General features: G+C 37.9%; 1 protein-coding gene across 1 annotated transcript; it reads right to left on the bottom strand.

Moving 5' to 3' along the window:
- Nucleotides 1-835: 835 nt before the first annotated feature.
- Nucleotides 836-15,626, bottom strand: LOC127623289 (caprin-1-like). Its single transcript, XM_052097682.1, has 18 exons — nt 15,483-15,626; nt 14,591-14,770; nt 13,011-13,073; nt 12,051-12,137; nt 10,171-10,409; nt 7,985-8,067; nt 6,498-6,647; nt 6,355-6,407; nt 5,883-5,966; nt 5,578-5,745; nt 5,388-5,496; nt 5,213-5,274; nt 4,645-4,755; nt 4,002-4,121; nt 3,628-3,781; nt 2,977-3,177; nt 2,755-2,861; nt 836-1,368 (listed from the first exon to the last, which is right to left on the bottom strand). The coding sequence occupies exons 2-18, from the start codon at nt 14,768-14,770 to the stop codon at nt 1,282-1,284; spliced, it is 2,058 nt and encodes a 685-aa protein (XP_051953642.1). The 5' UTR covers nt 15,483-15,626; the 3' UTR covers nt 836-1,281.
- Nucleotides 15,627-26,820: the final 11,194 nt, after the last annotated feature.

The raw sequence follows: 26,820 nt of genomic DNA, 5'->3' as shown, positions 1-26,820 counted from the left end.
GACTCTGATGGTGTTCCTCGTTTTTGTGTAATAATCATGATCTTAAATGTATATAAAAAAAGGTCTGTGCCATTAAGTTAAGTGTATGAATTAGAATCAAGACATTTAGAAATGTAAACCCTGCTGTGGGGGTCGACCAGTGTTTTGGAAACTTTTTTTTAGCTGGTCAGGCTGGGAGTCAATCTTAAAAGGAAAGCTCACCTACAAATTAAAAATCTGAAGAAATTAATTTTTTTAGAAATATTTCTCAGCTCTAGAACATGTAATACTGTGTTGAAGGCATACAGTGGTCACACCAATTATTGATTTAGCTTAGGTTTACTGCAGTTATGAAGTTAATTGATTAAACTGTTTCATTTATTCATGGCATTCATTCATTTTTCGAAATCCTCCTCCCTATACATTTTTCACAACTTCCTAAAATTGTGTAATTAAACAAGTGACAATAAAATCGTGATCACACATCGAGAAAAAGAAGAATTAAAAAACAAAAATACTCTCCGGTTACATTTTCATTGAGTTGGGCACTTCTTGAATTCCCCACTTAATTTACTTTAAATGTCCTTTCATTAGCACATTTGTCAGGTGTCTGATAATCAAAATAGATAATTCCCCTGAATTTATTTCCATGTAATGGAGCTTTAGAACAAGCCTGTACAAGCTGCTTCTCATGGGAGGTACTTTAGGTCAGACATGAAGTATGAAAAATCAAAACACAAGCCTCAAACTCATTAGAAGAAAAGCAAATATAATGTGTTACTGATGGCTTTAAGATGAGAACCATTCTATTGCAGCAGAACTTAAAACTGAAGCAGAAGAACTGCAGCAGCAAAGAGTAATTCAACATCTTTATTGAAACTCATGAAGCAACATCACTTTACAAATTAAGGGTGTGAGAAAATCTTTAAAATATACCAAAAGAAAAAACCTTTTCAGAACCCAAATTAGTTGATGCGTGAAAAAAGAAAGAAAAAAATAAGTGGGGCAAAAGGAGAACTCCCAGTATTGGACCAGCTGTGGAAGGTACTTGAGCTTTATTTTGTACAAAAAATAAATTTGTGAAATATTTCAAGTTTACAGGAATCTGTAAAAAACACAGGGTAGCTTTAAAATCTTGACACAGTTTTCAGTTTGCTTTAAGAATCAGTGAACTATTTTCTCTTTAACGTGTCAGTGTAGGGATCAATTGATGATCAATTCCAGGGAGCAAAAGAGCTGGGATATGCACTTCAGTATTTCAATGTTCAGTGTGTTCCAGGATGTAAGGTCAGTTTACAAGGCTTAAGACCGCATGGCTGGAGCATTTCCTCGAGGGGCCCCTCGAGAACCTTGTCCAGCACCACGTTTATGGTTCTGTTGGTATCCATCCTGTAGAAAGGCGAACAGAACCATTAAGGAGAAACACCTCTTTTGAACATTAAAAGGTATCTCGGAACTCTCATCAGTATTTTGAGTAGGTACTGGGATAGTACAGATGTCATGCATAACGTCTAGACTCCTTCCTACTGAATGTTCACAATAATTTTGTTAGTGATATTTAAGTACACAAGGAATATCTCATGATTTTAATGTGCTTTTAATTTGGCTATTATGACCCCTAGGCTAATGATATCAACAAAAACTAATTTTAATTTTCAATTAATGAAACAAGGTTAAAGGTGTGGGTTAGAGCTAGTTTGACTCATAAAAACCACTCATACATTTAGAGTTTGCTATTCAAAGAAGCATCTGCTGATCTAGATGCCTCGATCTAGATGCCTCAGATCTCAGAAGACCTATTCCCTAGAATTGTTGCTTTAAAAAAATGCTAGAGTTACAAAGTAATTTCAAAAAGCTTAGATATTAATCTGTCCACAGTTAGTCAAATTGTCTATAAAAGGAGATGATTTAGTACTGTGTCTACTCTCCCTAGAAGTGGCCGTCCAGCCAAGATCACTCAAAGGGCACATCGCAGAATGCTCAATGGAGGTAAACATTTTTTTAATAAAAATCCCTAGAGTGACAGCTAATGAATTATTGAAACTGGTTAACATCTGTTTACGAGTCTACAATATGGAAAACATTAAACAGGCATGGTGTCTAGGACACCATGAAGAAAGCCGCATGCCTGAAGTTTGCCAAAGACCACCTTGGCACTCTACAATGCTACTGGGAAAATGTTTTGTGAACTGATGAAACTTAAGGTTGAATTGTTTGGGAAGAACACAGCACCATATATGGCATAAAAAGGGCACCATATACAGTACCGACATGAAAACATCCCAATATTGAAGTGCGGTGGAGAGAGCATCAGGATTTGGGGCTGCTTTGTTGTGTCGGGGCCTGGACCACTTGCAATCATTGAGGGAAAAATGAATTCAAGTTTATCAAGATATCCTACAGAATAATGTCATGGTGGCTGTGTGCCAGCTGAAGCTCAGTAGAGGTTGTGTGATTCAGCAGGACAATAACCCTAAACATTGAAGTAAATCCTCTACAGAATGGCTTATTAGCTTAAGTACATTGATTGTCTATACTTGTGACTGATGAAGATGAGATCACATTTTATAACCAATTAATGCAGAAAACTGGCTAATTCAAAGAGTTTACATACTTTCTCTCGCCACTGCACGCACACACGCAGTATATCGTCCAGCCCAATTGCTTATTATTCTCACTAGCCAGCATTACTCCCAACAGTCACGTCCATAAACACTCATGTCAAAAATATATATATTATAACACACAACTACAAGTACTGTGTTCATGGCTTACCCGTTGGTAGTTGCTGTTGGAATAATCTCGTGGAGTACTGAACTGGGATTGTCCATATCCAGGGTTTGCAGAGTTGGAGAAGGGTGGCCGATAACCATCATATCCCCCTTGAATATATTGGAAATCTCTTATGATTCATCCATTAACCATTTTAATGATCCTCCCTTTCAAACCCATGGGACAACTACAAAATCTAAAGTACATCACAGTGTTGTCTTGTACCTCTGAAACCATTGGATGGTCCTCTGTAGCCATTGATCATACCACGTGAGTTTCGAGGGCCACCACGAGACATAGCTCTGCTGTTGAATGACTGAGTATGGTGGCCGAACCCGTTGCCCTGGCCATTCGGCTGCTGGGAAATGGGCTGGTGGCCAGTGGAGTTTGGGAGTGACTGTTCTTGAGAATGGAAGGCACCAACCACTGTTAAGTCAGAAGGAACACAGCTGAAAGTCTGATTCAAACCCCAACCTTAACAGAAATAGCTCGCCTAAAAATGAAAATGCATTGTCACACTAATGTTGTCCTAAACCTATGACTTTGTTGTCCGTGGACCACAAAAAGAGATGTTGGGCAGAATGTTAAGTCATAAGCATAAGTCATCATAAACTTCCAATGCACAGAAAAAAAGATGCAATGAAAGTAAATTGTGACGAAGGCTCTCTTTCTGCCTAAAATCCCCTTTTATGTTGGAAGGAAAAATAATAATCCAGGTCTGGAAAACATGAGGGTGGTTGAGTAAATAACACATTTTCTGGTGAACTATACATTTAAGAAGAACTGTGTGGGGGTGTATGGGAAAGGATCATTTTTTTTTACAGGATTATATGGAGAGTATTAAAGAATGAACAGAGGGATTCTGAAGATTCTCACCAGACTGGAGCTGCTCCGGTGGCAAGTCTGTTTGCTCCACAGTGTGCTGCAACTGGCTATTATAACCCTGGTTATAGCCATTCTGGTACTGGCTGGCCTGCTTCATTGAGTCAGTTTCATTAGATGGTGGGACAGGCACATTGAGGTTGAACACCTGTGAAGAATGGATTGAAGAAAAATGAAAATGGTTTTAAATGTTCCATGACACAAATTATGGAAAAAGTTTTTAATAACACATTCAACAAGTCTTTCACTGTAAATCAACATGACACCCATTCTGTTTAGAAGCTAAAGATGATGTTTTCATGGTATGCCCCATATGAAGCTTTTCATAGCAAAAAAAAAAAAAGAAAAAGGTTATTGAGGCACATTACCGCTTGCATGGACTGGAATGGGGCTGCGTTGACATTGATGCCACTGCCATGCAGGGGTTTAGAGCTGGACTTGAACACCTGCGTCTGTGAAGGGGAGTGCTCTGTCAGGGGCATGCAAGCCTACACAAAAAACACACAAATTTACAAAAAGTTTATTTTCACATTTTGACAAATGTCAAAGTTCTTTTGATGCTAAAAACTACTGCTAATGTACACTGCATACTTGACACACATTTAAGTGTGTTCAACAATGGTCTGAAAAACAAACCAAACAATGCATTGAGAACTGAACAGAACCACTGGAATGCATCACTCTGTTAATATTAATGAATTTCATGAAGGCTTGCCCTATCCTAATCGGAAACTAAAACAGAAAACTAGCCTCGCTACTACCGTTTCACACTCAAACATATATAACAAGTCAGTATGTGTATATTCATGCGATTGCCGTTTTCATAGACAAATGCTTGACTTAACATGCGTAAATAAGCTTTTAAGTAACATTGATAACCCTACACATAAACCAAAGCTGTCAGCACTGCTTTGTAGAAACATTGGACCATGACAAAACATTGTGCAATTAAAAAATACGTCCAAGCAGGATTCATTGAAATCAAAGTGATACAGAGGATTGACATCTTGCCTGAATAGCATCAATGGAGTCTGTCTGTGGTTGAGTATCAGCTGTGTGATAGGACTGGTACATTGGTGGTGGAGTGGAGAAGGTTTCGGGTGGTGGAGTGACCATGGGGATCTGGGGAGAAAATATATGTGCAAATATTCCTATATAAATTATCATTATAAAACAATAATTTAAAGGGATAGTACAACCAAAAATGAAAGTTCTGTCATCATTTTATAACAATCTAGTTGTTCCAAACCCATGTAGCTGGGAAGATGTTAGGGATGTCAGTCTCAGTCACCATTCACTTTCATGGCATCTTTTTTCCACACAATGAAAATGAATGGTGACTGAGACTGTCATTTTGTCTAACATGTCCTTTTGTGTTCCACAGAAGAATGTCAATGTTTTGGAACAGTATGTGGGTGAGTACATGAAAATTTTAATTTTTGGGTGAACTATCCCTTTAATGATTTCACCTTTCATTTTAGACCAGCTCAGTACACTAATGTTATTGGTTGTCCATCAGTGAAAGCAGATGATGTTCTTCACCACTGACTTTCATCCAGAACAAATTAACTACACTTACTTGTGGGGGTTCAGGTTGAATGGCAACTGCTGGAGGCAGCACTAGATGAGATTCTGGGTGAGCTATAGTTTGATCAATCCAATTAAAAACAATCCAGCAGTTAAGGACAATTACTGAAATGCTTAAACCATAACACATTTAAAAAAGAAAGACCATGTGAATAGTATGAACTTACATGTTTGACCCACCATTGAAAGGACATCCATACTTGCCCCTGGCTTCATAGGTTGTGCCATAACAATAGCCGGATCAAGAGACTGGCCATCAAAATCAAGCATGGATTCCTGTGAATGAGTAATGCACTTCAAATGTATAAACATATTATATGTCTATTGTCAAATTAAACACATTTTCAAAAAGCCCACCTGCATGAAGTTGTATGGTCCTTGCATCTGTGCCATGAGATCCTGAACCACCTGCTTTCTAACCACAGGGTCTGAAGGGGGTGTGGGAGTCACCATGGTCAGTGGGTGGGGCTCTGGGACAACAGGAGAGGGAGCCATCAGAACTGGCTGCTGCATGGAGTTAACCACCTGTCACAGACCAAAGTAGCTGATCAATGCTTTTGCGGAAAAAAAGCAATTACACACTAATCCATACTAACAAATTATGAAACTTGATGCCACATAAATGGTTAAGTAAACCTCAGATGGTTTATAGAGTTGGTTACCTCCGTTTCAGCAATCCATTCCTCTTCTTGCTCCTTGTATCCACTCTTGATGGGGCTCTCTGAAATTAACTGCCTATTTACAAACTGAAGAAAATAATCCAACTTAAAACAAAAGAATAAGATGGGTAAAGTTGAGGAAACCGAACTTGGGTGTGCTTATTATGGTCATGACATTATTTGTTATTTTGTTCCTGAGGTCCCATTTATGATGTTAAAGTTTTTGCGCCACCATTATCTCTCTGACCCTTAGAATGAATCTGTACAAGCAAAGTTTCTGGTAACCCAAGTTTAGAATGAGTTATTCTTCCTTAATTGAAATGACTATTTTTGGACAGCTGACAGAAAGTCATTTTTTTTTTATAGTAGAATTAACTCATTTTTGAGTTAATTTTCAAAACTTGAGTCCTTGTGACCCCTTTTTAAGCCTGCATTTCGCAAGGTCCATATTTAACACATTTAAAACATGTCTCACCTCTGTTGACTCAATCGCAATGGGTTCTGCGTACTCTTCCATAATTTCAACCTCTGTTAGGAGACAAAACAATCAGTTGATTACAGTTTCAGAATAATACAAAATCACATATGTAATATGAAATGAGAGGGAACACATTATACCAGTGTCTGCAGGGTGCTCCTCCGCTTCAGACACTTCAACTGCGGATTCGACTTCAGACACTTCTGCACAAACTCCATTTTGATGAGATGGCACTCTATCAAAGTAGCCACTCTGCAGAACCCGCTCCAATGTCTCATTCAGTGCTTTATCTGGGAGATGAGGCAAGAAATCCAATTAGACTTCTAATGACCGGTCTACTAAGTTATCCAAGATTATAACACCATCTCTTCATAATTCTCATTTGCAGGTTTTAGGTTCCAAAACTGGCTAGTGTTTAGTTCTGCCAGAGACAGAGAGAAAAAAAATAAAAAAAATTCTAAACTTATTTGTGTGTGGTTAACTATAATTTAGCTAGCAGCTACCATCCACCATATAACAGCCCAGCTGGTGAATAGCCAATAGATGTATTTATATGCCATGAGCCACTTGATCCCCGGCTGAATACCATGGGAGGAAAGCACTGAATGCTGGGAGCTAAGGTACGGTCACTTAAAACTGTCCGTTTTGACAAATCATTTCAAAGCATTCACGTCATCACTCAAAAAGGATAACAGAAGGCAAGCACGCGCCAATTATAATTTCAAAATATTTTAGCAAACCAAAATTTTGATGAGGATCTAAATACATTTCATAAACGCATTTAAAAAGATCTTCATCAATACATATTTATTATCATCAAGAGTGATTTTTTTTTTTTTTTAACTATCCAAGGCAGTGTCTCCTTGGAGAGTCACCCAACCCACAGCTGCAAGAACAATTCAGATTTGGAAGGCAGAGTACATGGATCTTGCCACTCCACCCACTGCTGAGTCAGGAAAGGCCTCCACCATTTAGCCTCATAGCAGAACATCACAGTGTATGCCAACCTTTCCCATATCAATATCATGAGGTAAAACCTTTCTAAAATTAAACACGATTGCCTTCAAACACCCCCAACCTACATGCAACATTCTAAATCAACACAATGCTTTTGGAAACTTACAACAATGCATGCGTACATTTCTAATTATATAATTTCCAAAATTGAGTGGTGGTGGCATAGTGGCTAAAGCGCAGGGCTGTTAATCAGAAGGTCGCTGGTTCGAACCCCAAGACCACCACCATTGTGCCCTTGAGCAAGGCACTTAATTCTAGGTTGCTCCGGGGGGATTGTCCCTGTAATAAGAGCACTGTAAGTCGCTTTGGATAAAAGCGTCTGCCAAATGCATAAATATAAATGTATCAGACTTGCAATTGGAACCCGAAGACACTCGTTAACATTTTGAAAAAGATGATTGAACAACAGCATACTTTTAACACCAGCAAAAAGCTGATCCCATCTCAGGCATTTGTCAGATATCACTGATGGAGTTGTCAGTCACTGACATGTCTACGTCAAGAATTCTATTACGATTTCTATCTAGAACCCTTTCATTAAAACATTTTAAACATCCTCATGTATAGTAGTTTTCATGAACTGTCAGACTCTCTAAGTCAATTGACATACATGTTGTTCCTGCTACAGGCTTGTCCTTCCCCTCCAAGAGTTCCCATAAGTGCTGTGATGCTTCCTGATACTGGTCAGTCAACCTGTGTGAGAGAAGAGCATTCCTTCATGAATACACCGTACAAATCCAAAATCAATTAAAGGAGTTAGTTCACCCAAAAATGAATGCAGGTTTGGTAAATTTAAAAAGCATGCACGATCAATGTTGAGACCACAACTTCTCTCAAATTTATTTTGATGGAGATCCAAATGAATGCTAATACCAATATCATGAAACCATCTGCTAGGCCAGTGTTTCCCAACCACTGTGCCTGCGGCACACTAGTGTGCCGTGAAAGATTGTTAGGTGTGGCGTGGAAAATTACAAAATTCCACAAAATAAATAAATGCATGAAGAAAAAAAGAAAAACATTTCAGGGATTCAAACTCCTCACCTTTCTGAGAAATTCACTGATTTGAAACCATAATCACTTTTGTGATTGTGAAGAGCAATGATTAATGTGCAAAAGTGACTGATATTTATACACATTAAGGGTCTTAAGTGTCCAAATTTGTGGAGACATTGAATATCTAATTTCTTTTAAATAAATTTTTTTTTTATTAAATATGACCTTATCGTTTACGAATATCAGAGACCCCAGTTATTGAAATAATTTAAATTCACAAAGAAAATGCATAAACCTAAACGAGTCCTTTTAATACTTTCTGCTATAAAAGCAATGTACATGTTTTGTACATGTACACATACATGTTTTCAAAGTTTATTGTGCATACCTCCTGCTTTTTTACGTGGCAAACTCATAAAATTGCCCCTCTGTGATGCTTTCTGAAACTCTTGACATGTGGAGGGCAATGCGGTGCTTGACGTAGGGTTCAGCCTCCAGAACAACAACAACAACAACAACAAACATTTATATAGCGCTTTTCTCAAACTCAAAGCGCTTTACATAGTATAGGGGGAATCTCCTCAACCACCACCAGTGTGCAGCATCCACCTGGATGATGCGACGGCAGCCATAGTGCGCCAGAACGCCCACCACACACCAGCTATTGGTGGAGAGGAGATGGTAGAGTGATGTAGCCAATTCAGGGATGGAGATTATTAGGAGGCCATGATAGATAGGGGCCAATGGGGGAATTTGGCTAGGACACCGGGGTTAAACCCCTACTCTTTACGAGAAAGTGCCCTAGGGATTTTTAATGACCACAGAGAGTCAGGACCTCGGTTTGGAGTCCCATCCGAAGACAGTGCTTTTTTTACAGTATAGTGTCCCCGTCACTATACTGGGGCATTAGGACCCACACAAACCGTAGGGTGAGCACCCCCTGCTGGCCTCCCAAATACCACCTAGAACCAAATGAACTAACACGAGAAGTCGTCTGTCCGAGGCAAAGATGCAAAATCTAATGACAATTGCCTCATTCTCCCTTGATGCGTTTGATTCCACACAGGTGAGCACACAGTTTAAGCAGATGCGGACCAGAAGGAAGGTTTGAGTTGTCGATTGAGTTCTGTTCAGTTCAGTTTTTACGTGTTTTGTTCATATTTTAATCATATTTGTTTTTTGTAATATTGCGTTGTTCATATGTCGTGTTTTAGTGGCCTCCGCTGTCACTCCGGGGAAAAAAACATTAATCTGCTTCGTGTGGCGTCTCTGTTGTTCATCTATTCCTCTTCATAAATAAATAAATAGCATAATCTGCTATATGCACGTCCTTTAAGTTCATGATTAAAAATTAATATGTGAATGAAAATAAAAGCTATTAAATGTATTATTAAAATGACGAGTAATAGATTATGATGGAATTTTTACAACCCTGTCTGTCAAAATGATGGATGATGAGAAAGTCTAATGCAAGCACTGTATGGGACTTGTTTTTTGTTTTTTTGCATAGCCACATTTCAACCATTACAAGTAAACACTCTACTAAGACAGACAGAAAACATGGACAAGTTCTTGAAAAGGAAAAATATTAACGATGGTTAGCCTATGTGTGTGCCGTTTAATTTGTCATAAAAAGTGTTCCGTGGAAGAAAAAAGGTTGGGAAACACGGTGCCATGCTTCAGGTTACAGTTTGAAAACACTGACACTTATGTTAAAAGCAAAGTAAATTAACACCATAAAAATTGCCCACTTCCACAAACACTGAAGCAGTTAATATGCATCAGCGTAGCCTACTTTACCTGATGGTTTGGTCATATTCAGGCCCCACCAGCTTGTTAAACTCATCCAGGGCAGTAAGGTCACTCTCAGTCAGCAGTGAGGGACTTTTGGCTCCTTGCAATAGCTCCTGCCGCACATTCTCATCTCCAAGTCGGTAAAGGAGGAACTGCAGCTTCAGAACCCTCTTTAGCCTTTTCTGCTCCACCTCTTCTCGCTGGAGCTGTTCCCGTCGCGCTGCTTTCTTAACAGTCTTTTGGATCTGTCCAATGCAAAAATTCCCATCACACTGATCCTACAGGCACCTCACACTAGGGCTGCACGATTATAGCAAAAATCATAATTGTCGATTATTGCAATCGTGATTATTAATGTCGATTAAAAATGTTCATGTCACAAAGCAAGCAAACGTGTGGTTCTTCAGAATAGCAGATTTTAATGGTGGATATGAGCTGCGCTCCAGTTTCTTTTAAGCATGATATTGTCTTTTATATTGTAATAATGTTTGTTAAGGTAAGACAAATTAAAATTATTGTAAACTGATATCTATGGTATAGAATAAATTGAATTATTGCCAAAATACTGCTTCAATTATTAGTCCACGTACAGTAAATGTCATAATCAATATTCAAACTTATTAACAGCTGATTTAAATCAACCAAGTTTCTGTGTTCAGTAAGCCCTTAGGTGGCTAGTCAGGGGACCATTCATCCCGTTAGATCTTTAATGGTGATCTTGTTCATGCAAGATCATCGTTAGATAATTTTCGGCCTCAGTGGTTGCACTTTGGAAATTAAAAAGTAATTTGCGATCAGAGTTTGTGATTTGCGAAAATGTTAAATCTACCAATACCAGCTGCGTGGCAAATGGGTCTTATAAGATCAGACGCAATAACAATGGCGGTGATTCCTGAAATATGCTATTCATGCCATATTATTTATGTTTGCTACACCTCCAAAACACACTTAGAACAGTTAAGCTGAATTATTTTATTGCTATTTTGAAAAAATCAAATTCACATTGGCCTACTTAATAACGTGACAAAAAACTGTTTATTAAATTTTTAATAAATTGTACACAGAAATCGAGCAACGTGACAAAGTCTCCCTTTACAATTACTGCTGTCACTCACTGCAGTTTAACACTGTTTGAGACCTGCATTTCGAACCACGCTCAGTGACGCTCAATCCGCACAAAGATCTGCACTCTCGCGAATCCCCTCATTAAAAACAAAGCTGTCTAATCAGCATAATAAATACATTATTTACACCGTGTCTTGCCTTAATTAGAACAGGATTGTTTTAGTTTTCACACAATGCTCATTTGCAGTGTATTTAACATCAACGTTCAAAGCGACCGGTGCAATATGCAATGATTCCAAAATATTTACGAAGTCCTTTTCACTCTTGTTCTACAGCTTCTTTTCAAGTGTCAGGTGATGTTACTTCAGTATTCATTTTCGTGTGCTGCGCGAACAGAGCAAGAACATAAAAGCAAGCATCTGGGCATTCAGACTGTTTAAAACTTGTGCATTAGGATCAGTTGTCTGTACTGATAGGCTGGAGGACTAATCGAAGCAGCTCTGATTGGCCATTGCCGCTTCATTGCTCATCGGACATGTTAAGCGATTGGTAAGAATACTTAACTGCTGCGAAAACATGTAGTAAATAGAAACCATTGACGCAACAGGAGCAGACTTAAATTGAACACTCTCAGTTTTCATGATTACATGATCGTGGCAGCAGTAATCGCGATTTGTTTTTCGATTAATTGTGCAGCCCTACCTCACACTCATGTCAAAACTCAGCTTTGGAACTCTACAATGTTCTCAACAATATAACATGCATATATAAATGTGGCACCTCAAGCAAGAAAATAGCAAATCCAATTTTCATATACTCACTTCTTGACCCAAAGCCAAAAAGCTCTTCTGCAGCTCTCGTGCAAACTCAAGATTATTGGTTACTTCCTGGAACTTAGACAGGGCTTCCTAAATTGATTATGTAATGGGAGATATTTTAGAGGGAAAAAGGTAACCAGTTCTAAACAGTAAAATACCATTAGCATTTTGTCTAGCAACTCAACACCATTATAATAGTATAAGCCATTTCAATTTTGTCTTGAAATATAGACAGATCGCTAGATAGTCAAAAAATTATAATAATACTGAAGAATAATAAAGGAATAGTTCATGCTCTCATGATTTACTGACCCTCATGCCATTCCAGTATGGAAGTGAAAACTGAGATTTGTAGCAAAAAGGACACCCACACCAATGATATTACTTTAGAAGACATACGCATTTAACCATTGGAGTTGTATGGATTAATTTTATGCTACCTTTGTGTGATTTTTGGAGCTTCAAATGTTCTGTTCAACATTCACTTGCATTGCATGGACCTACAGAGTGGATATATTCTTCCAAAAATACGTGTTTGTGTTCTGCAGAAGAATGCACAAAGAATGTGAATCACCAAAAACAAAAGAACTCTGAGGCAAGAGTGCTTATGAGTGCTAGTAAAAGTGAAAATTTATAGTAAAAACAAAAAAAAAAAAGAGACTTCAACATTTATCTGTTTCTCACCCATACCAATCGTATAATTTACAACAAACCACTGCATCGTAATGATTAAATTTATGCTGCCTTTATATACTTTGTGGAGCTTTAAAATGCTGGTCACCATTCACTTGCGTTTTATGGACCAACAGAGCTTAGATGTACTTCTAAAAATCTTTGTGTTTAGCAGAAGAAAGAAATTCATAAACATCTGGAATGGTATGAGGGTAAGTAAATAATAATTTTCATTTTTGGGCATTTATATAATAGAATATTAAATTAAAAAAATAAAGACAGTTTTCCCACCAGCTGGTCCAGGTTGAGGCGTTCTCCTTTGCTGTTCCTTGCCTGGTACTCATCAAGCTTGCTCTGAAGACATACAAGTATGAAGTGAAGGTAAATACATTGAAATGAATAATTAAAATTAGCACTAGATTATTACAAAGTAATTTGACAGTTTAAATGTACTCCTTTCCCATTCTCAAAACACTGCTAATGTAGTCACCACAAGAACAGTTCTGAGTTAAAGTATCTATCCAAGCCATTAAATCAGCATAATTTTGTTTGAGAGAAAAGATGGGATATGAAAGGGTGTCTCTTCATAACCCAATTTGCAATGTTGGAACAAATGTTCTGTTCATTATGATAAAAGAACAAAAAACAGAGGACTTTGTTCCAAAAAGGCATGTGGTTGAATTATGAGGATTATCTTATGTCAAGGGTCAGTTGGAAAGAGACCAAGTTCTAACAAATCGTGAATTATTCAAAAAATGGAATATTGACGGATTAATTAAAACCTGTCGGTATTTGCTACAACAGCATGAAAAGTATTAAAAACCTTGGTAGCACATCTTGTCAGGCAGATAATACCCATCAGGATCATGGGGGGAACCGACTTGGACAAAGGGGAAACAGACTTCGACACAACCCCTATGTTTCCCCGGTTAGTGTTCCCCGTACTGCCGTTAAATATTAAACAGGAGGAACAGACTGTTCACTCAATATTTAACGGCACTAAGGGAAACAATAAATGGGGAAACGAACTTCGACACAACACCGGCAATATCCCCGTTTTTACCCTGCCAAGCCTCTTTTAAGTCGCCATGTTTGTTTCATCTAAATGTGCGCGTGAAGCTCTTCGTGATAACAGTAACTGACAAAAGGCTTTAAGGAATAACGTGGAATTCATATCGTGTCACAACGAGCTACTAGCATATGTAAACAAGAAATATGCAAACAAAATTGTCGAGAGAACTGAAATAACTTCAAAGGTTTTCCGGTTAGCTCAAATACATCATGGGTTAGCTTGTGTTGAAACGGAATGCTAACCGGTTAGCATCGGTGTTTGACACAGAACATCAGTGACTCAAATTTTATTTTATAAACGATTTAAAGTAGACGTTAAATGGTAGTTCATTCAAATACGTTCCGTTCAAAAGGTCTCAAACAAAATCATAGTGTCGCGGTTTTTTTTTTTTATAGCTGGCCTTGCTGGCAGCGTTTCGAGAGGATTTTCTCTAGTGAAAAGTTGGCGATTACACACGAGATGTATACGTTCAAAGTTCACACTACATTCATTTACGTCGATTACATATTAAATGTGAAAACTTGCGTCAGTGTGTGGTGTGTATTAATGCAGTCTGTTATACAAATAACAGAATCTGTCATGTTGCGAAGATGTACCATTATTGGAGAGTTGCATGAGCAATGATTGAATATAAAAAAAAAAATATCTGAATAAGTGGAATAGTTACTTGGGACATTTGGACCTCTTAGGACAGTTACAATGTACTTTAACTGTCCATTCATGTGGCAATGTTAGGTGATACCAATTCAGCTATTATGTTTATAAATAGTAGTACAATCTAGAAAAGACGAATTGGTACCTTTTTCTTCTCCATATTGCGGACTTTCTTTTCAAGAACCACCAGCACCTGCTTCATGGCTTCCGATTGGGTTCCAGTCAGCTGGTTGCAGGCTGTGATTTGGTTCATTGATCCGGGAGCGGATCCCAAGTCCGGGCTGGCAGACTTCACAGTCCTGGTGCAAATTGTTGCCGAAGGCATCTGATCAAGGGTCAATAACAGGATTTATAGTAAATAATAACACAGTAGTGGTAAGATAACGTCTTAAAATCAGTACTGCGTTGTCACACAAAGATACGGCCATTTGAGGTCAACAGTGCTCAGTCCAAAATTACGTTAAGGGTCCATATGAAAATGCTGAAAAGACTGTCTGAATGGCAGTGAGAAGATCACCACAACTCGGACCAGAACATGTGTAACGTAGGTTGCTTGTGACACGACTGGAGCTTTGAAAGAAGATGGTTTCATATTCGATCATATCAGATTTCAGAAGCGACAATTTGCCGTTTGGGCGAGAGATTTGGCGAGAAATCAAAAGAACCTTTCTGTCGACCTACTGGTTACTCAATTTTAGTTGGTAACAAAATAAATTATAGGTGTCCAAATGTTTGTTTGTTTTGGGAAAAAGAAATGACAGATTTCTATTCCTGCAATTACACTTTATGACCAACTTCATAGTCTAGATTTTGCCTGATAATTCACAGCAGTACTGCTCCGTCATTGCCAGCTAAAAGCATTATATTTACAACCTCTACACATTAGAAGATTAAATGTTTTTCCACAGATGAGAAGAGCAGAAAATTGTCATGGAAAACACATTGTCCGCATTACAGGCAGAAACAGTCCATTTAATCACCGAATCCAGACAATTCAACACTGACATTAGTGATTTGGATGAAGTACACGTGCTCACCTTTATGCGCAATATATCCACAAGGGGGAAAAAAAATAATCAGTTAGGTGGTAAATAATTCGAAGCGTTGATTATGTTGCTTTCTATTTTATTTTTCAATTTACTATGGGATCCGCCCCGCCGGCCTCACCGACAATTGAGAGCGACTGAAAGGCAAGGAAAGGGTTTATACTAAGGAAGGGCCCCGTTTATAGACGCCCATAATTTTGCCTGTGACCCACTGACATTTATGTACACTCATGGCCGTAACTACCATTTAGGACACCGAGGTCATGTCCTCGGTATTTTTTTCTTGAAGTGTCGTTTCATTGTGAAGTGAAAATAACCGACGAGACAATTATCCTTGCATCAACGGACCGTCACGTGACACATACTTGCAGATACCGCTGTCATGTCAAAACGAAAGTAGTCGGCTGTATTTCTAAACATTTCTATAGAGTGTTTTCTAAACCAATTAAAGAACGCAACGCAGTGTCTCGCACAGCTCACATAAACTTCTATACCCACAAATCCATTGTTCAAAATAAACTTGACGCCATGTTAATTTATCCCTGTGATTTTCATTCAAATGACCAAAAATGAAAAGCTGCAACAAACTAAATTATCGTTTGGAAAGCCAGCAGAAGATGAGCAGACAAAGAGAAGGAGGGAAGGTGAAGAAGTTAATGGTTATGCAGCAAATAGCCTACAATATGAGATACAATAGGGCTACCAATGAGATTCAAACCTATATCCTACTGAAATGCTGAAATCCAGTGGAGTTGCAGCTATATAGCTAATCTGCACTGACAATTAAGCTAAATATTATATGGATAATTGTGAAGTGATGGATATTATCCTTTTAATAAGCATGGCCCAAACATAGCCTATTGTTTAATGATATTATGGTCAGTTATTGCCAGTATTATAATAATAATAGGTGGTGGTGTAGTGGTCTAAAGCACATAACTGGTAAACTGGTAATCAGAAGGTCGATCTGGTTCGATCCCCACAGCCACCACCATTGTGTCCTTTAGCAAGGCAATAAACTCCAGGTTGCTCCGGGGGGATTGTCCCTGTAATAAGTGCTCTGTAAGTCGCTTTTGATAAAAGTGTCTGCCAAATGCGTAAATGTTAATGTAGGAGACAGGAGAGAGAATTCAGGCAGTTGAGGAGGAGAAAGAGTTAGAAGGAGAAAAGAGGGAAATAATAGATGAAGGGCCCTCCCAAGACAGTCAAGATGTGACACTCACTGTGTCAGACGTTTCAAGCTTTGCAGCCAATGACCCTGCAATATATAAATGCAGAAGCCACTACTCTGATGAGGAGAGGCAGTGCATCCTTCAAAACAAATGGAGCAGGGACCAGTATATATATCCCCAAAGGCAATTTGGGAAAAGTGAAGGTTGAAGTATAGTGTGGAGTGGGAAAATAAATACCCCTGGCTACGGTACTCTCCATCTGAGGATGCAGCATATTGTTGTGTGTGTATACTGTTCAACAGTCAGAAAGGGTCAAACACCACATTCCAGAGGGATGGATTTAGGGACTGGAAAAACGCTATTCTTTATTGTATGTATGCATTGCAGTACAGGTGTTGTATCAACCAACAGTTGAGTCAACTGAACTGATAATGGAAATATTTTTCTGTCAATAACAGTTAGTGGTGAGAACGCAAGTCCATTTCAGAGGATACACACTAATATAGTACACTCACCTAAAGGATTATTAGGAACACCATACTAATACTGTGTTTGACCCCCTTTCGCCTTCAGAACTGCCTTAATTCTACGTGGCATTGATTCAACAAGGTGCTGAAAGCATTCTTTAGAAATGTTGGCCCATATTGATACGATAGCATCTTGCAGTTGATGGAGATTTGTGGGATGCACATCCAGGGCACGAAGCTCCCGTTCCACCACATCCCAAAGATGCTCTATTGGGTTGAGATCTGGTGACTGTGGGGGCCATTTTAGTACAGTGAACTCATTGTCATGTTCAAGAAACCAATTTGAAATGATTCGAGCTTTGTGACATGGTGCATTATCCTGCTGGAAGTAGCCATCAGAGGATGGGTACATGGTGGCCATAAAGGGATGGACATGGTCAGAAACAATGCTCAGGTAGGCCGTGGCATTTAAGCGATGCCCAATTGGCACTAAGGGGCCTAAAGTGTGCCAAGAAAACATCCCCCACACCATTACACCACCACCACCAGCTTGCACAGTGGTAACAAGGCATGATGGATCCATGTTTTCATTCTGTTTACGCCAAATTCTGACTCTACCATCTGAATGTCTCAACAGAAATCGAGACTCATCAGACCAGGCAACATTTTTCCAGTCTTCAACTGTCCAATTTTGGTGAGCTCTTGCAAATTGTAGCCTCTTTTTCCTATTTGTAGTGGAGATGAGTGGTACCCGGTGGGGTCTTCTGCTGTTGTAGCCCATCCGCCTCAAGGTTGTGCCTTCACAAATGCTTTGCTGCATACCTCGGTTGTAATGAGTGGTTATTTCAGGCAAAGTTGCTCTTCTATCAGCTTGAATCAGCCGGCCCATTCTCCTCTGACCTCTAGCATCAACAAGGCATTTTCGCCCACAGGACTGCCGCATACTGGATGTTTTTCCCTTTTCACACCATTCTTTGTCAACCCTAGAAATGGTTGTGCGTGAAAATCCCAGTAACTGAGCAGATTGTGAAATACTCAGACCGGCCCGTCTGGCACCAACAACCACGCTCAAAATTGCTTAAATCACCTTTCTTTCCCATTCTGACATTCAGTTTGGAGTTCAGGAGATTGTCTTGACCAGGACCACACCCCTAAATGCATTGAAGCAACTGCCATGTGATTGGTTGATTAGATAATTGCATTAATGAGAAATTGAACAGGTGTTCCTAATAATCCTTTAGGTGAGTGTATATTATATAATATAATGTAGTGTACACTACAAATGTATCTCCACCATTTCAGAGGTTGCACAAGAAGCGACAACTACCTATAGGTTATAGTTCAACAGTTCACACCCAGATACAGGAAAACACACACACACACACACACACACATGTTGTGTTTCCATGTTTTATGGGGACTTTCCATAGACATAATGGTTTTTATACTGTACAAACTTTATATTCTATACCCTAAACCTAACCCTACCCCTAAACCTAACCCTCACAGAAAACTTTCTGCATTTTTACATTTTCAAAAAACATAATTTAGTATGATTTATAAGCTGTTTTCCTCATGGGGACCGACAAAATGTCCCCACAAGGTCAAAAATTTCGGGTTTTACTATCCTTATGGGGATATTTGGTCCCCACAAAGTGATAAATACACGCTCACACACGCACACACACACGCACGGTGCACAGTTTGCACATGTTGTTATTGAAAATAAATATGTTGTCAGCCAAACTTATTTCTCAAGTGTTTTTTTTTTTTTTTTTTTAACCTCGGTATTTGAAAAATCCTGGTTACGGCCTTGACTCGATAATAACAAAAACTGTGCGACTAAAATTAAACACAGCGTAAGCGACGCATAAGAAAGAGTCAAAGTTGTTATATGGTCGTTCAACAGGCAAGAGATATTTCACTCTTTTAATTTGCCACTGAACGCGTGCCGTGTGAAACCAACTTGCTGGTTTTATGCCAGAGATTTTTTTCCGTGAGAGAGCGTAACGGTCAACTAGTGTTACGACAGTAAATCAACGTTTGCGGATACCATACAAATGGATAGGGAAAGCCATAAACCAACACCTACCTGTCGCATAATTATCCGTGTCTTCTCTTATAAACAACAATTTTATCGTAGTATAACTCCACACATAGTTCACTCCAAAAGGATTTTTTTAGTGTAAAAACATTTTGTAGATTAGCGGACAGGGGGTCAATTCATTAAGTGACGAGCAATTTTCTCACAAAAGAAGCTCATTCCGGGTCCTCAAGCATCTCCTCCATAGACATCTCCTCGCTTTCAACCACCACTGGAATGTGAACGTGACCGCCCCGTTTATGCCTCTTTTTATTATTATTATTAATAACATTTTAGTAAGCTTGGTAGAAGGCTCTGATATGAAAATACATGAAAACAAAAGATACAGAATATTAAGATGAAGAGATAATATATTTCAGTGATTTTGTACAGCATTGTAGTACTGTGTTTTGATTTATTGTATTATAATATTTTCCAAAATTAACTTGCTTTCTAGACTGTGCTATTTAAATTAGTTCAACAGTATAGGCTACTATTGCATGACCTGTTAAGTTGTTATTGTTTTATTCATCTTTATTTATTTATTTTTTGCCCACATTATTTAGTACTAATATTTTTAGACATTATTTATTGTAATTACTTAAACTTCAATGTTCATTTATTGGTGCATTTATTTTAAATTTAAACGCCCAAAACAAATCATTTTGAATTTATAAAACACGCAATCGGTCAGCAGATGGCAGCAGAGTGATTCAAAGAATAGTAGATTCAAAAAAGTACATTCTCTCATAATTTATTCACCCTTATGCCATCCCAGAATATTTCAGCTCTGTAGGTCTTATTTTCAATGCAAGCCAATGGTGACCATAAATTTGAATCTGCAAAAATCACATAAAGTCAGCATAAAACATCTATCCAATTGTAAGTCCCATACGACTCCAGTGGTTAAGTCCATATCTCATGAGGCAATATGATATATACAATATGGTGTGGGTGAGCAACATAAATATTTAAGTCATTTTTTCCTATAAATGTCCATTTCAATTTTACTTCCACATTCCTCTTTTTTTGGGGGGACAAAAGCATTCATCATACTTACAACTTAAATATTGATCTGTTTCTCATCCACACTTATCATATTGCTTCAGAAGATATGTATTTACCCACTGGAGTCATATGGAGTTATTTTTATACTGACTTTATGTGATTTTTGGAGATTTAAAGTTCTGGTCAACATTCATTTGCATTGTATGGACCTACAGAGCTGAGATATTCTTCTAAAAATCTTTGTTTGTGTTCTGCTGAAGAAAGAAAGTCATGCACATTTGGGATGGCACAAGGGTGAGTAAATGATTAGAGAACTTTCATTTTTGAGTTGACTATTCCTTTAACTCCAAATTTCTGTCCACCCACCTATCAATTTGCATCTACACAAGAAACACAAGATTAGGTATTTTGGTGTTGAACCCATATTATGTTATTGCTTATGGAAGGTACCAAGGTATGGAAGTAACCATTTAGTTATTAGACACTTTCAATCATGGATTAAATTCATCATGGCTGATTGTAAATTGTGAATTTCTACAATGGCATCTGTAACTGAAAACTTTTGATTTTGAATGATGCTTCATCCACACCATTAGGTGTCACTGTAAGTCCAAGATGAAACAAACAAAAAGTTACTGAGTGCACCTTTAAATCCATATCTTCAGAAGTGATATGATAGGTGTGGGTGACAAACAGACAAATATTAAAGTCCTTTTTTGCTATTACTTTTTCTCCACGCCCAGTAGGTGGCGATATGCACAAAGAATGTGAATCGCAAAAACTAAAGAAGAAGAACTCTTAGTAGAGAAGAGCACTTAGAAGGGCTGGCACACCATTTACTTGCAATGTATGGACCTACAGAGCTGAGATACTCTTCTAAAAACCTTTGTCTGAGTTCAGCAGGAGAAAGAATGTCAAACACATCTGGGATAGCATGAGGGTGATGTTGAGATAATTTTCCTTTTTGGGTGAACTATCCCTTTAATGCAGTGAGAAGCATTAGGTTTTGTTTGACAAATACAGGAAGCATTTAACATGGTTGCTCTGCTCTTTGATAGCAATGTTCTATTGAAAGGGTGTTTTCTTTCAAGAATAATACTGATTAGAGGAATATCCCACAGGGGGGTGAAGCTCCCTTTCAACGAGTGACTAATTTCCGCTTCTTGTTCTGGTAACTCATGGGCAGTCCTCCACATAAACATTTAAAGTCCTTTAATACAGTAAAACAATGTGCTGTAGAGTGGATTCTCCTTTAATCACATATCATCTTAAGTTTACAATGAATATAGCAAAAAGAATAAGGAAAAAAAAAACAGTCACAACAATGTATGAATAAGTCCACACAACAGTGTTCACACAAGCTGCTCAGAAAGCAAACAATAGTTAAAGCTGAGATTAGAAAGGAAGCAGCAGACTCCTGTTACAGAGTACTGTATGCTATCAGAGAGTCAACAATTCAAACAGACCCTCTCCTTACAGGAAAATAGGCCTTACTCTGATTGCTGCTTGATGGATCACTTCTCTAGTAGACCACAACACCGCTTGGACCATAAATAAAATAGAACATGTCCCCATGTGATCATGTTGATCCAACATATACAGTAAGACAAGGTCTACAGATGTGTCACAATTTTTCCATGCATGTTCAATGGTAAGCGAACAGTCAATGGAATGGCATTTCCTATTTAACAAAGTGTTCAAGGCAACATTTAAAAATGCTTTGAGAACTTAGGATCATGTCTAAAAGGTAACCATCTGGCTGGGCAAAGTCTTGCAAGACTCGCAAGCAACATACACTGTGTTTTTTGTGTTGGATTTGGACTACCACAGAAAAAAAAAACCCTACACCTAACCACAACCTTAACTAGGGATGGGTATTTACAGTAATTTTGTATTCAAGTACATAAAAAAAAGAACAATCGATTACTTTTAGAATTTAAGTTCAACCATCAACTTTTGAACTTTGAGTTGTAATGGCAATATTTACGTGAGAGGAGTTTCATTGTTGCCCATGGTAAGCAAAGGCACAAAGAAAAATGAAAATGCTCAAGTAGTGTTTTTACTAGTCAAATTTTAAAGCTGAATGAGTATTCGATTAATCGATTACTTGTCCACACATTCCTAACTTTAACTCTACCTTTTAATCTAACCCTATCCTTAGAAAATAAGACTCTAACAAGACTTTCCCAGCTGGACTGTTACCTTTTAGACACGGACAGATTTTGTTTCATGATACTATAAGTAGCAGTTATAATCATTCATATGACAGACACAATGAGAAGAGAATAGACCCTTTTCTCAGACTGTGATGATGCATTTCTGCCTTAATTTTGCAGGCTACATCTAGCAAACTTTTTTTATATATTGTATTAATGTCTCTACATGTCTCTCTATTTTCTTCCTCTTTTGGAAAGTCATGGAAATTAATCAGTGGTTTTTGTTTTTGTTGTTGTTGTTGGAGCAAATGGAAATGCAAAAATAATATTCGCTAGTGTATCCCTTTCAACGCTATAGAAGTTTACACTGCTATCCACAGTTTTTCAGACCAACAACTACGGGGGCCGCCATGATGATTCTAATGGCCTTTTTTGTATTTCTGGTCTCCAGACACCAAGTAAAAACTACCAAAATGAGCGATCCAGAGGAGAACAACAACCATTTAAGTGTTACCTGGCGTAAAAATGAATTTCAGGTTCAACTTGTGCCTTTGTTGGCTGTCATAACACCTCAAAATAATTAACGATATCAACGTAACTAACCCCTGACCATCGCTTCATGTCATCTACACACTCAGGTGAGGTGTGTAGATGGCGAATATCGGCATGTTTTTTGTCAACTTTTACAAATGTAACACTTTAAACATTACATTATCCACTAAGAATATATACCGATGCAAGTGAATACACTGGAGACTGAAAACTGAAAACATTCAAAACGTGGAACACTTCTGCATTCAGGAAAAAGGATATATATATATATATATATATATATATATATATGTATATATATATATGATCAGTGGATAGACCTTATTCATGCTAGCGCCATCTGATCTTGATCTTGATTTTTAAAAGGAATGACAACTAGGCCATGAGGGATTGATTTACAGTCTCTTCAATGGGCTGTACTGCAGTTTAACGTGTTTTTGATCATTCTGCAGACAAAATATTGATAAAATATTTGTCCAAGAACATTCAGTATGCAAAGAACTCCAGACAATGTGAGTTGTGGAAAATCTGATATTATCTAGGAGCTTTATAGGCTACAGCATTGTATTATACGGTTCATGCCATTGAAGAGATGGTAAGTCGATCCGTCACAGTCTCTGTGTCTTTCCCATTAAAAATAAAATCAAAGATGGCGCTACTTCTACATTCCAAACCTGGAAATGTTGAAAGGGTCCATAGTTTCAGATGAACAGAATTACTTTCATATTAGCGTTTATAATCTTTAGATATTAAGTAGAAGGTTTTAGATGTTTTTCTACCTTTATGTGCTGCAGATACCCTGTATGTCTCAAATGTCATCAAATTTAAGTTGAAGTACAAAGCAGTCTACATTAAATATTTTTAAATATTTCTATTGTTTCTAACAATACTCATAAATATGAGTATTGTTCTAACTGATATTACATAATTGTAAGTAATTAAAAAATTCTAATCTGATTAACAAGATGGATCTTGTAAGCCCTGAGGTTCATTAGGGATAGTTTCTGTGGCTTTCTCTGGAAAATGTGCCATTTTAAATCAAATAATTTCGCATTTCATTTGAAAATGTTACTGGTCATATCCGTAATAGACATTTAGGGACCACCATAACTGCATGCTTTCCCCCTGATATTCCGATTACTGGTCAACCAGGAAGGGTTTTTCAGTGGTTGATTCTTAAATGTTCCCCTAATTCTTACTAATAGTTATTTATCATCATTACTAACCCTAAGCCATACCCTCAAGTGCCGTACTATTTCAATCTCATTACAGGAAGCTTGGAATTAATTTACTTCTAATTTTATCAGAAAACCTCTGTAAATCTCTTTACAGAATGTATCACTCCTCAACAGAAACTTGTTCAGTTAGTTTAGTTTTACTAATTGCAGAAGTAATTCTCTCTGAAGAAAAACAGAATCATTTTGCACTATCTTACGACACAGGTTTCATATATTTTTACCATTGGAATGGAGGCAATATTAATGCCAGTATGACACATGATACATAAGACCCATATCATTTTTCAATAACAGCTAGTTGTGGTTAAATGTCACAAGCTGTCCATAACCATTTTTGAAGGAAACCTATGCTGGGTTAAGAAAGGTTTTCCTGCCAAATAGTTGAGCTGACAATCTGTGGTTTCCGTGGCACTGTCTCAAAAGCCATTCTCCTATCAAAGGGGGCCATCTGGAGTCATCCAACCAATCAGAGTCCAGCAGGGTGATCAAGTGAAACAAGTAGGAAGCCAACGTGGCTCATACCACTCTCTGCTAAGGTTCATATGTGATAATTTGCTGTACATCCTCTGGGTTTGCTGTGTCCAATCCACAGGAAACAGTTGGATGCCTTACACATGCAGTTCTAACTGTACTGAACAAACTGCTGGAGCACACAACGAAATGTATCAGTTATGTTAAAACACAACAATAAAATAGTAATAACAATTTGATTTGTGAGTGAGTATTCTTTTTTCAACAAAGTGAACAAGAAATTACCATCTAGCTGTGAAGTGTTATCAGTGAAGATGATTTTATATGTATTCACTTGGCAGATGCATTTATCCAAAGCAGCTTAGATATATTTCATCAGTACACATGTAATCTGTTAGTCGAATCCATGACCTCTATGTGTTTTAAAGTCAGTGCTCTAGTCTACCAGTTGAGCCACAGGAACTATGAAAACTGATGCTCTCCTGACTGGTTCTCTTTTGTTTTATTTTAATATTTAAAAGAAAAAATAACATTGAAGCTGTAAGTGAATTAATACAATTGTATACATTCTGCATCTTAAATTATGAACAAAATTACATAAAAAATGTGGTCACTCAAAATATGTTTTTTCCACTCTCAACTGGTCATTTACATATTAGGATGAAATGTAGTTTGCTTCAGCTGCTCCAATTGTGAATAGTGAAATCCTTGCTAAAAGGCAATCATTGACCTCAAAAGGTTATTGTGCTCCAGGGCCAGATTAACATAGATGCAGCCACCTTTTGGCTCCAATATGAGTTGGATCACTATAAGCATTGCCATGATGAATTTTGGGTCCCATTCAGTGTCCTTAAAGCCTCTGCCACAGTTAAGCAGTGTTTTATCGCCAGCGCCAGTACTGTAGTTGACACTCCTCAAGCTCTGGAAGGAGATAAGAGGAGTTTTCTCCAATGACATCAAGCATAGATGGGTGTGAGCTGATAGATCAGGGGTAAACGGTTCAAAGGGGCCATTTTCTGTCCTTGTTAGCTGCATGATAAGTACAATGTGCTTTCAGTACAACTATGACTTTACAATAGTTGTTAAATGCATTGCTGCTGTCAACTGTGATGTGGGGTGGTGCATAAATCCAAAATCAACGTTCTCATTCAGTGAGGTATGATACCATGCAGCAGTTTGGTCCATCTCTCAATTTACATTCATTGGGGTCAAGTCTGAGACTTATGGATTTGTTTTCTTCAAAAACTTGGAATTAAGCAAAAAAATCTCATATATATAAAAGAAACAGTATTGTGTGAAATGAAGAAGACATGTATAAGATTCTGCACTACTTCTTGGTCAATTTTGTGACATTGACCTTGCTGACTCCTTTGTACAACAGGTTAGATTTCCTTGCTTTTTTTGAAGCACAAGATGCTCTTGGAACAATATAAATTCGTGCTGGGATAACATGGATCATCAGGTTTGGCACACACTTGTAAAGTTCATGCCAGCTCCAGTGCATGCGAAAGGGACATATCAAATCTACTACATACATCTGAAATTAATTTGTTTTTCCATAAAAATAAAACCTTTGAAAATAGGTTATGAAGATTTTTGTAAAACAGAAGAATTTTAAATGTACATTTTGACCTCACTGTATTTGCCAGATGATTTATTTGTGATTTACAAGAAAATAGGCGCTATCTATTACGTTTTTACAATCACCTAAGCAGACAACTAATTTACTAAATTAAAGAAGACAATAATTCTGTTTGGCCACTTCCTGAGCTCACGTGAAATAATTATTTTTGCATTAATCAACTGTGATGTTATTTTGATGCAGTGTGTCCTTTAATATGTTTTCAATGCATCCATTAGCGCTCTGTTAATAGTTTGCAGCTATTAAGTTGTTCCCATAGGCCTATATCTTTATTGCTTGGACAGTTCATTAGTTCTCATTAGTTCGACCTCGAGTACGTAGCCTATTTGATATGAAGAGTTTATCACTGTGCTCGTGACCCTTTGAGTCACGACGATTCCCCGGGTTTTATAACTGACTGGCGACTAGCGGCATCTAGGAGCGCTATTTCCTGTCATTGTTGAGCGGTCGTGAGCAGGAAGTCAGAAAAGAAAGCAGAAACTGAGGGGGCAGGGCCATATAAAAATACCTGGTGCCTTACAATAACAGGACCACAGACAG

The sequence above is a fragment of the Xyrauchen texanus genome, chromosome 29 (assembly GCF_025860055.1).
Source record: "Xyrauchen texanus isolate HMW12.3.18 chromosome 29, RBS_HiC_50CHRs, whole genome shotgun sequence".
NCBI lineage: Eukaryota > Metazoa > Chordata > Actinopteri > Cypriniformes > Catostomidae > Xyrauchen > Xyrauchen texanus.
Note: the sequence above shows the minus strand (reverse complement) of the source record. Positions and strands in the feature narration are given on the sequence as shown.

Bases quoted from the DNA above. Each gene is read 5' to 3' on its own strand.
- LOC127623289 (XM_052097682.1), bottom strand. From the start codon at position 14,770: ATGCCTTCGGCAACAATTTGCACCAGGACTGTGAAGTCTGCCAGCCCG. The intron at 8,068-10,170 runs GTAAAGTAGGCT...TCTCTCACACAG, and splicing joins GAATATGACCAAACCATCAG to GTTGACTGACCAGTATCAGG. The intron at 3,782-4,001 runs GTAATGTGCCTC...CATTCTTCACAG, and splicing joins CATTCCAGTCCATGCAAGCG to GTGTTCAACCTCAATGTGCC.